This window comes from Aptenodytes forsteri, unplaced genomic scaffold, assembly GCF_000699145.1.
Source record: "Aptenodytes forsteri isolate BGI_AS27 unplaced genomic scaffold, ASM69914v1 Scaffold257, whole genome shotgun sequence".
Taxonomy (NCBI): Eukaryota; Metazoa; Chordata; class Aves; order Sphenisciformes; family Spheniscidae; genus Aptenodytes; species Aptenodytes forsteri.
The window spans coordinates 3000627-3012518 of record NW_008795194.1 but is presented as its reverse complement, the minus strand read 5'-3'; the positions used below and the strand labels follow the sequence as shown (position 1 = coordinate 3012518).

General features: G+C 36.6%; 1 protein-coding gene across 3 annotated transcripts in view; it reads left to right on the top strand.

Annotated features, from left to right (window-relative positions):
- Window positions 1–9840, top strand: part of LNPK (lunapark, ER junction formation factor) — a 44808-nt gene extending 34968 nt beyond the window's left edge. For all 3 annotated transcript variants that reach the window (XM_009278597.2, XM_019471897.1, XM_009278596.2), the window contains exons 11-13: window positions 462–532; window positions 1798–1968; window positions 8880–9840. In XM_009278597.2, the coding sequence (XP_009276872.1) occupies window positions 462–532; window positions 1798–1968; window positions 8880–9076 (439 nt within the window). In that variant the 3' untranslated portion in view covers window positions 9077–9840. The remainder of the gene's footprint in view (window positions 1–461; window positions 533–1797; window positions 1969–8879) is intronic.
- The last annotated feature ends 2052 nt before the right edge of the window (window positions 9841–11892 follow it).

Below are 11892 nucleotides of genomic sequence, written 5' to 3'. Positions count from 1 at the left end.
AGTCGGTGAATAAATAACACTTTGAACAAAAAAAAAAAAAAAAAATTTATTATCTTAGCACTTCAGCTTTCTTACCATTATAAATGCTTTCATGTTGCCTTCAGAACTGTCCAAACATATCAGAGCTTCCATGTTAACCATGGTCACTTTTCGTATTGACTGTGTTCTAATGAAACAAACTTAATTTGGATGTTATTTTCTGACAATGGTGATATTAAAAATACATTGAACCATGAGGTTTAAATTGTAGCTAAGAATATTTCACTGTTTTTAAACCAACTTTAAAAACTATTATCTAATATACAGATTTAGCTTGCTTTAAAGGATAATAATTTCACTGTGGAAATTACCTGTTAAGAGTAAATATCTAAGCTATTAGTCAATATCTAAGGTAAAATGCATCTCACTTCAGTGTGTTATTACTTAAAGATATGTAATTATATATTATTCATGTTTTCTAGGTACGCCCTTATATGTCAGCAATGTTTTTCTCACAATGGTATGGCTTTGAAGGAGGAGTTTGAATACATAGGTAAGAGCTAATCTGTGGTAGACTCTCTAGTAGTTGACTTACGTTTCATGACTAACATGCATCATACTTCATTTTGGTTGCAGTTAAGTACTTAACTGACACTGTGAAATGCCACTTCATATGGGAACAGTTTTATGGTAACTTATTACTCTGTATCTTAAGATTCACGTCAAGACTTAGAGAAGTACTTTATTGCAACCTTCAGGCCGAGGATTTTATGTGTAGAAAACTATTCAGTAGAAATAAGCCTCCTCCAATACATCCCTGAGAATTGCTACTGGCTATGAATGGTTCTCAGAAGGGTTTTATATTGAGAAAATATCTGACATTAAAGTGTACCTCTTTTACCAGAACTTAAACAAAATTTTGCTTTGGCAAGAAGATCTTGGGGAGGTATTGGAAAAGGAGTGGGAACAAGCCCTAGGGGGCTATATGTGAATTTATGGCTGACAATAACTTAAGACAGACACAGCTCTTTATTGAACACAGATGTTTTGTTTTTGCTTTGTTTCTACCACAAGAGTAAGCCTGATGGTTAAGAAATGAGGGAATCTTAGGTAAATCATCTATTTCATTTTGTTTTGCTTAATTTTATGAGTAAATATACAGCACTGTAAGAATAAGCTGAATGTTTCCTATGGAACCAAAGATATGTAGTCTATATGTCATCTTAGCTCAAATGAGTTCACAGTTCAACTGTGCAAGAAATTGCCACTTCCCCCGCTTGTCTTGGGGGGTGAAATACGCATTTAACTATTAAGTGGTATCCAGAACAAAACTGCCTTAATTAAGCACCACTGGAGCAGAATGCTCCTCAAAAAGCAGAGTGAGACATACCTTGCAGAAGCCATAGCATCCCCTTACTCAAAGGATGAGGAACGTGGCATCTTAAGGGGAAAAAAAAAATCATCTGCCAAGTTAATTCTTTTGTAGGAAAGAATAGAACACCACCATCTGGCAACATCTTGTGGTACTGAATGGCATTATTTTGTTCGCTGGGGTCAAATCTTTCACAGTGGTGGGCACTACTCATAAGTACAGCAGAGCTGAAAGCAAACAGGTTTTTAAGAAGCAAATGTATGCTGAAGTTAAAAATGGAGCTATATGGAACAGCTTGTGTAAATTTGGTGGAGGTACTCTCAGGTACTCAGTCACTTATTTAATTCTCTGGTTTTAGTATTTTGGACAATCAGAATATAGAGTAGAATAAAGGTGAAATGTGAAATTAATTAGTGAGGCTACTTATTGGGTGTGCTTTTGTATAGCATTTAGGTGTGCCTACTGCTTTTTCCTGAATCCTGCAAGAAAAACTAGACCTCAGGCTCCACGACTTCCAGACTTCAGTTTTGAAAAAAAACAATCCACAGAATTGCGATCTGAAACTGAGCCTCTAGAACCTAGAGAGAGAAAGCCCCAGGAGACTCAACGGACAGAAGGTATGTGGTAATCTTGAAGTCTGCTCTTTTTTCAATGTCTAATGAAATCCCCTCCCCTGTCATCTAGCTCTCTGTCTAGATGAGTTTTTTATAAGAATAAGAACTGAAGAACTCAAACACTGGAACAGGTTTCCTAGAGAGGTGGTCGATGCCCCAAGCCTGTCAGTGTTTAAGAGGCATTTGGACAATGCCCTTAATAATAACATGCTTTAACTTTTGGTCAGCCCTGAATTGGTCAGGCAGTTGGACTAGATGATTGTTGGTCCCTTCCAACTGAAATAGTCTATTCTAACTTCATAGTGGGTGCAGTTTGTGGTTTTTTTTTTCAATTCTTCTTGTCCCTGCTTCTAGTTAGCTTGTTGATACTATTTTCGTCTGTCCTGTACCCTAAAATTTCTTCATATTAGGCAATATGTCTCATGCAAGTGATGCCATAATGAAATTTTTCACTCTAATGTTACTGATAAACAGATAGAAAAATAGCATAGTAAATTACAGAACTAGTTAAGAAGGAAATATGTCCCGAAGTGGTTAACTTTCACTGTGTTCAGCAGGTCATTTGATTGAGGTGTGTTGGAATTTCTGCCTTTGTTCCTTCTGCTGTTTTCCTCAGGGCAGGAAAATCTAGTAAAACTGCCTTGTTTAAAATCAGGGAGTTCAAAGACAAATTGTCAATTTTAATTTAACATAGTTCCTTTTGAGACGTTTTATAGTCTGCAGATACAGTAGGCATCTGGTGTACAGCCATCAGGAAGATGCAGTGTTTTAAAAGACTCCAGAAATTATAATTTCAAACCAGAGAATCTCCAGTTCGATGTGCTATTGAGTACTTGATGGGATTTTACATTAAACAGGGATCATGGGGGGAAGCTATCGAATAGCGTAGAGCCCCAAGATTCAGGCTAGAAACACACCAACCATGGGAAACTGTCAGAGTGTAACAGAAGGAATGTTTCTGTTTCATTAACAGAGTGTACAGAACGGTATTAGCCTTTACTTTCTGCCATGAGAAGGCTGCATGAGACTGGTGGGGAAGTCATATCAAACTGTAGCCATCTCTGGGTGTGGTGTGATGCGGGTGCATATAGAGAAAACTTGGTTGGTTTGTTTTCCTGTGCCACAGTGTACTCTTACTTCATTAAAGGTACTGCTATTAGCATGAAAGTAAGACTGAAATCAGATGCATGAAGCTAAGATGACGCAAATGTCGTCTTTGCCCTCAAATGATCTAATCATCTTTTCAGTGAGCGGAGGGTAGGTTAGTAGCTTCTTGGCTACTTTTAAAGTTAAAGATTCTTATGGAAAAGATATAATTTGTTACTGGGGCCTTCAAAACTGCTTATTTTCCTCTGTGTGAATCAAATGGGGAAGCCTTCTGAAAGACAGATATTCAGCTCTTGGAAGTGTGTGCCTCGAGGGCTTCTGAGTATTATCCATAACTGCAGTTTCTTAGAGGTTTTGGGAGAGGGGGATGCTAATTAAGCTGGTATTATCATTGAAGGAAATGTTTATCAAACTATGCCTTTAATGGGTCTGAGGTGCTGAGTCAGCAGCTTAAGTAAATTCTTAAGTAAAACCTTAAGAATTAGTGTGAGATTTTCGTTAGGCACTTGAGATGTAGGAGTGAAAATTCTGCAAAATAACTTTTGCTTTTTTGAAAGCAGAATTTTGTCAAGTATTTCAGGATAAAAATAGGATGGTTTTATTGCAGTAAATGTGATTTTTACCAATTTACGTTTAACTTTGAAAATTCCTTGTTTTTTGTTGGTGTAGTCTTGTATTAACGTGCTGCTTTAAAAACAACGACAAAAGAAACCACTGTGGGGTTCGTCCCCTGGTTCTCTTTTCCTGCTAGGAAGTGTATGGTGAAATTTTTCAGAAGAGGCGTAAGAAATAAGTAACGGGTATACCGACTTTTGGTTTTATCTAGCTTAAATATTTAATCTTTTCTGAATATTTCATTTCTCAGATGATATAAACCATTCTGTTTTGATAATTAGTAAGCAGCCAGAAATAGAGTATGTGTTAATATTTTACATAACTAATATCTGAGAAATGGCTTGTTGATATAGACGATATCAGTGCTACCCTATCAGTTTGTCACTGTGCATTGACTGCCTGCAGCTTGCCACAAAGTAATCTCTTACGAATGAGAAAATACCATTTTCAGTAAATCACTTTTTCCATCAGAACCCTAATTTGAAACATTAACTGCTTACAGGCAGTCGGGCTTTATTAATAAACGAACATATTCCTTGATTGTAAGTTTAATCTATGAAACTATCATTGAGGTATAGCTCTGGGGAAGGCTTTTGTTCACAACAGTAATATAGCTGCTGTCATAGCAAGAATAGAGAATATCTTCACTTAACAGATGTAGACAAACATTAACATCAGGAAACCAACTTCACCACAATGTTGACAACACAGGGAGATCCAACTCTTATCTGTAAGTCATTTAAACCATAGCTGTATAGCTCGAAGAAACTGCAAGCTAATGTGATACAGAAGTGCTATAAATATTTTTTTTTTACCAGTCAGCTGCTTTTACTAATGAGTAGAGCATGAAGCTGAATCTTTTTTCAGTTGTGTGCTCATGCAGTGACAAGCATGTTACATGCAACTCCTGTGGATAAGAGATCTGAAGAATAGTTATAGGGAGCGCTGTTGGCACTGAACCTTGGATTTCTTAATCCTCTGGAAATGTGGAGTCATCAGCTGTCAATCTGGTGCAGATTACTGGCACAAACGTCATACTTCCCTGTTCAGCAGAGTAACTTGGCAAATTTTAGTACCAGAATGAAGCAATATACTTCAGTTCTTTTCTTACCTTTTTCTTAAATGGCTCGATCTTGAATTTTTTTCATCAAAGACTAGTCGGTTCTCTTATGTACTTCTCTTAAAAGTATTACTGTTGGGATCATACTGAAAAAGCCAACAGGAACCACTTTTATCCTCTTGATTAATTTTGCCTTGCCTATATTTGGTACTGTTACGCTGCGTTCTTGATTCAGGTTTAGCATTTAGCAATGTTTTGAAGGTTGAAACAAAATTTGCCTGCTTCAGTGTTTTTGTGGTGAATATCTGGTGCTGATGTTCAGAGGTCTTCACTAGATGCCTTTGAAGTTCAGATTTCACCATGGTGGTCAGCACTTTATGGAGATAACTTCCTGTGTTGTCTCCAGATTTTTATGGAATTCCTTGACCATCTTGATGAAATATTTTATGATGATTTAATGCTCTGTCACTTCTTAAAGGATTTTTAGAACACAGCAACTGCTAGTATGTTTGAAAGAACTTCCATTTAAAAGGCAGATGCAGAAACTTGGTTTGTTATTCAACAGAAGGGTTCACATTAATGTTGTCCTTCAGCAATAATGCTGCTTCAAGTGTGTGCTTATTTATGAGGTCTACCAAAAGTAGAGCTTGGCTTTGGGCAAGTGTTATAGATGGAGCAGAAACTTTATCTAGGAATAAAACCGGTTGAGGACAAAGGACTAAAATAAGCTTGAGTATTTGTTCTGGTCAGAATGGTCTGAGTGTGGTGTGGTGTTTTTTTTTTTTTAAATAAATGGACTGGAGGCATTTTCTGTTTCAAAGATTTGCTTGCCTTTTTAGTAAATATGCTCCACTTTCATAGGATGGCATAAGCCCGCTGTATTTCTTGTAAGCCATTGGTTTTTTCAAAGATGTGAGTTTCTGCCTGCTGTGCTCTTTCCTTAGCCTAGCTAATATGGCTAGAATTCAGTGATTTCTCAAGCAGACGTGGGTCAACTCACCTTGAGTTTAATGACTTGTAAACAAGTTCTTTTGGTTTAAAAATGTATTAAGTTTCCAGTCTACCACAGTTCAGTTTTGCTGAACAACATAGCTTGCCTTTTTGGTAGGACCTAAAGGGTACAGGGAATCAAATGCTATGCTATTATCGGGCTGCTTTTTCAAAGGCTTCACAATAGCTTTCTGTGATATCAAAGCTATGAACACAGACTACTGTGAAGCACATGTTCCTTAAACATACTTCAGACACGTGGCACTGTGTGAAAGTCTGTCCTAATGGGGAGCTGCAGTAGTGAAGAAAACTTGTTCCAAAGGTCTTGAAAGTACAAATAAAGTAGCTATATTTTAGTGCAATTATTTTATACCATCTTTTGTGAATTCCTGCACAACAGATGTACATCTTCTACTTAATTTAATAGTGATGCAGTATTGTGATTTCACTGGTTACGCAGTGAAATATTCTCTGCAACAAGAAGAGGGGTAGCTGACTACTTACAATGTGAAGTATATATGGTTTCTAAGTACGAAGCATTAAGCAGGAGCGTTGCGGGGGGTGGGGGGGGAACTTCTGTAGCCAGAGGCAGGTTTTTTAAAGTTGCATTGATACAGCTCTTAAATTTGCCTCAGACCAGCACAGGGCTGTTTGCTCTTGAGATCATGTATGCGTAGCTACATTCTTCAGTTAAATCATGGATTAAGTATTAATCATCAAGGACACTAATTTTCTTCTGTCATCTTCTTAAGTTTATGGTCAGAGCTTTCTTTCTCATTAGCTACTGCTCTTACAATAAGTTAAATCATGCAATATTGAGATCAAGTTGACTTTAGGCAAGTTTTCCATTAATCGGTGTATTTAAAATGGAATCACTGTGTATGTTTAATGTAGGCTGGTCATGTTTATAGTTGGAGTTAGTAGCACCACTTACTATGATTACCCTGAATGCTCGTTTAAAGGACACATTCTTTAGTTCCTTATAACTTTGTCAGGCTTAATTATGAGACCAAAATCTTCCATGTAAGTTTGTTTTAACTGTATATTCTGGAGAGTTTAAAGAGTTTCACTAAGTTTAATCAAGAACAAGGTGAAGGGAAAAGTCATATAATACCTGACAATTTTTTCTTAGAGAAGCAGCGTCTCCATACCTTTTAGTAGAATATAAAAATGAAAGCAGCATCCTTCTCCTGTTCCTTTGAATGTAGATAGCTAGAACATGCACTCGATCAGGTTTTCTCCTTTTCATTAGAAGCTTCTGCTTGCTTCTATTAGTGGCTGATTGTCCCTGGGGCTGTCCTCAAACACGTTGTAGATGCTTGGCATCCTCCTGATATGACTGGATGAAGTGTCTCTTTACCTTGATCAGACTAAGAACGAGTCACTTCTGCAGAGTGCTAAGCATCCTTCAGTTGAGGACTGCAGGACTGAAACTCTGTAAATAAGTAATGGTTGGGCTGTGCTACAAATGAGTTGAGAGGGCATGGAGTTGTCTCTTCCTCACAGCCTATACTTTCTTTGACTCTTGCCTGAACAGCAGCAATAAAGAAGGAATGTAACTCAAGTGTGGAGGGATTGTAGCAGGAAAAGGCACAAACATTAACAGAATTTGAGGCTGAAGAAAAAACGCAGAGATGAGACAGAAAGCAAACTTGACAGTTGGGAGATAAAGACTGGGCGCAGGCTGGGATGGGATCAAGATGGAAATTGAAGAGCAGGAAGGGAGAGTGGCATAGTCTGGAAGGACACTGGGAACATTAATTTGCTTGGGCAGAAATAGGAGGATTGACCATCTGACAGATGGCTCCAGAGAAATTTTGGAACAAGAAGCCAGGGCAGGTTTTGAGCAGCCTGTGATTGAGAAAGCAGGGAAGGAAGCTGAATCAGGAGGTAAGTCAGCTGCAAACTTGCTAAGATGGAAGATCAAGTCAGAGGAAGAAATGGGGGGAAGTTGGGCTGCACTGAGCAGTCTGAAGTGGAGCCTGGAACTAGCTAGATGGAGCTATGTGTGGGAAGAGGAGTCTCGAGTTCTTGGTGACAGACGGCAGTTGTACCAGGTCTGCTGAACAAGGATGTGTCAGTCGTGACCCGAGAAGCCAGAGCAGCGGTTCTAAAACTTTCAGCCCTGCTTGAATTCTGTGAATATCAACCTGAAGCAGTCCACTTACTTTCAGACACCCAACATGTTTTGATAAATATGAAATTACAAACATTTGATAAGGTTAACACTTTTGAGCTGTAACTTTGCATTAGTTTTGCAAACGGCTGGCCTTAACAGTATGCATTAATGCTGTATAATATTGACTAATACTAGTCAGTAAATAAACTGCCATCAATAGTGTCATTCTACAGTACCTTTGTGTCATTTAGTGCAACGCTTAGTGTCCAGTTTTCCAGTGCTCTTGCTTACTTCAAAATGTGACTCTTATTTCTCATATGCTACTGAAATCCTGTTGGGAAGCTAGAATGTACTTCTTTAGAGGTAGTACTTATGATAAATATTTTTGACTGGTCTTCAAAATATGCCTATTATCAAAGAAACTCGCATCCCAGATTGAGAGTAAAGATACTCCTGTGTATCCTTCCTACACTTCCTGTGGGAACGTTGAGAATACACAGTAAATTTCATTGGCTGTTTTGAGATGTTGAGAAGTAGATTATTCTAATATTTTTTTCCTGGTTATCTGGCTCCTTATGCTTAAAGTAGTTTCCACCAAATAGAATGTTCAGGTTCTGTGTACAGATTGAACTCTTACAGAAAAAGCTGTACAGTTGGCAAAACTTCTATTACCAAGCACAAAGCACTGAATTACTGTCATGTCTTATTTCTGACACTGTCTCACATTAATGAACAAGCTTAGAAAGATTCTGTTGAGGGTGAACATATGCAAATAATACATCATATTTTCATAGTGGGATCTGAACTCTCTTCCATAGTATTTTCTTTTTTCTTAATTTTTACAGGTTTTACCTGTGACCCTCTTGTTAGAAAAATAAAGTAGTTTTTAGCAGTTGAGAACTTCATGCAGTGACTAGTCAAAACCTGTACATGATTGCAAAATGTTGTTTTGTTTGCTTTTTAAGAATATTAGCTACCTCTTCACTTCTGGAAATGGTTATTTCATAATTTTTCTTTTCACAGGATCTGAAGAAGACACAGCCCAGATCGTTGAGACAAATGAGATAGATGATAAAGCACCAAGTCCTGAGCAGCTAAATGATAAGCTAGCTGAAGAAGTTGAAAAAGAAGAAGCAGAAAACACTTCAACAACTGAAGACACTATTTCAGAGTCTATTTCAGCTGAACAAAGTGAAGAATCTTTAATGAAAGCAGAATAAAGTACTTCAAGTGCCTTCTGTAGCTAGTTTTTAGCTTTGTTCATGCCTGTTGTTACTATTCAGGTGAGCTTTTTTTAATGGTACAACTTAAAAATCTCGCTTGAGCTTAAACTGCCTCAACTGCCACAGTATGTCAAAGCTATGTGTAAAAGTGGGTATTGTAAATTAAACGTGTGTCTTTAAATAAGTTAACACACAGAATGTATAGTTGGTTGAAGTCTAACAGTTGTAGCCATCGTTCAGTTTGCATATTTAAAAACTTAAAAGTATAAGCTTTGCTAAGGGTGACCTATAATTTGACATGTCTTTCGCTGTCACACATCAAGAGCAATTACTGGCAGCAACTGACCTAGTAAGTTTGGTCTAGTGAACTTAAGATACTTTTTAATGCTTCCCTGTTAAAATGAATTGAGTACATTTTAAATACACAGATGTTTACAAGCTAAAGTGTCATCTGACATTTGACTTAAGTGTATGGAAGTGTCATTACAGTGGTGTTAATGTTATTCATTGTTTAACTTTTTGACAGATTTCAGTTAAATGGCACTCAGACAAATGGCATCTCCTTTGGTATTTGCATTGCAGATGAACCAGAGGCACGTACATACAAACTGTTTTGTGTTTACATAAAATATAGAAAGTCTCTGCACTTGATTGTACTTGAATACAAAGCACTATTTATATCTGTACAATAATGTCAAGATATAAGTGAATTTTGTGCCTTTGTGTATTTTGTTAAAGGAAAATAAAGACATCTAGCAGCAATACTTGCTTTGTGATTCCTAAAACTGAAGAGAATTTCTGTTCTGCTGTATGCAGCTATTCTACAGTTACTTTGTGGAAGTTCAGAAGGAATATGACACCTTAAAAGGAGCATGTCTATATGTAGCTAAGGTAGCTTTGATAGAATAGAAATAGATCCCTGATCAATAGGGGAAGCGCATGTGCATTTGCCAAAACACTTTCCTAACTGTGCCTAAAATATGTTGATACTATTTATTGTTAAAATTACAATGAATATTTGCTGCTGGATTACTGAAACTGTCTTTTTTTTTTATTGTATAGCTTTTCAAGCAAAGGACACTTGTTATATATTTAACAGGAAATTTAACAGTTGGGAACCTGGACTAAAATTTTTCTGGTGCCTGGAAGTGAGGTACCTACATTAATCAGATTTTTTTTTAGAAATAAATGCTGACCATGTGTAACTTTGTTGATATAGTAGTAGTTCTGATAAGTTTTGCATGTGTGATGTTTTCTGTGTACCCCACTACATGGAGGGAAGGAGAAACTTTCAAAAACATTTTTTTTAACCATTGTCTTGGTCCCAAAGTGAACTGGTTTTACAGTGTAAAGGCAGCAAAAAGCTAAATCTTACTAGCTCAAAAGCCCTCTACAAGAAAAACACGTTTCTAAATGTGACCTTAGTATCCATGTCTTTATATGAGACATCATTATTACGTGAACAGCAATGATTAATTTTCTTTTCCAAATATATGCTTTATTTTCTGATTTTTTTTGGGGGTTAGTTTAGAAGCTCAACTGTTACATCAGTCAGAATCAAGGTTGGTCTGTATTTAGATAAATGAGGAAATTTTTTTCTGGTTCACTAACTAAATTGCAATTCATATTTTAATTAGTAGACTTAATAGACAGAATGTAGGCATGTGATTAAAGGAGTACTTGTTAGGTGTTTGGCTATATTTATACAAACAATTAGTAAAAAACAGGTAACCATCTTGTGCGTGACTGTCTTAGTTGGGAATATAAAGAAAACAGTCTCTTTTTCCAAACATCTTACAGGATGAGAAAAGTACAGGGTAAAAAGTGATAGGGGAATGCATTCTTTAATATTTTAAGAGTATATCTTATATTCCAGAACTTCTTTAAAATAGAAATAATTTTGCCTGAAAGGTGACAAAGCTTACTCATTTTATAAGACTTTCAGATGTTAATCTTTGCATTTTGTACCTCACTAATTTATCTGTTTAAGAGCTGATTTCTTTGGAGGAAAAAAAATTAAAAATCATAGAATACTTCAGTAATTCAGCACAGTAAGTTGTTGGATGTACTTACTTGTTTTTAGTGCTTATAATGTAAAATTTGACGTTATGATCCCTCATACGGGATATGAATGCACAAATTACTGTCACTTCAGAAGTTAAGATTACTCTAGGCCCATGTATTATTTCCTTTTTAAAACTTGTATCTTAAGCGTCAGGCTTTTTGTAGAGTAATTTTAGGTCCTTCCCATGACAAGCAACCACTGAGCTGTAATGCATATAATACCTATTGAATTGGCTGAGAAAAGAATCTGTTGATATTGGAGCTATATATTAAAATTTTTTCATTAGGCTGGAAGATGTCTATTTTTGGATGTCCTGCTTTTGTCAAGGAAACTGATGCTTCTAAGGTTGTTGGAAATCTGAATTTTTTTGGAAAAGGAGACTTGGTATCTGGTATGGGGTTGGGTGGGCGGGAAAGCATTATTTCTCCCAACATTCTTAAATGTGACATTAGCAACTTGCCATAGGAATGACTGATACTTTGTTTCATATGTCACTTGAGGGATCAAGTAGAGACAGTCAACCTGATGTGAAAATAAATACTTGTTAAAATGTGAAAACCTAGCTTTATGAGACCTAAGACTACCTAGAATTTTTGAGGAGGGGAAGAATAAGTGAGTTTTAAGCACATGATAGAGTTTTCCTGAAAGACTTTCATGCTAAAAAAAGTGTCCAAGCAGTCGTTCTCATTAATTGTTTCAGAAGGCTTGAAAAAGATGTTAAGGATGTCCTGGTATTTTGGTAGAGAAA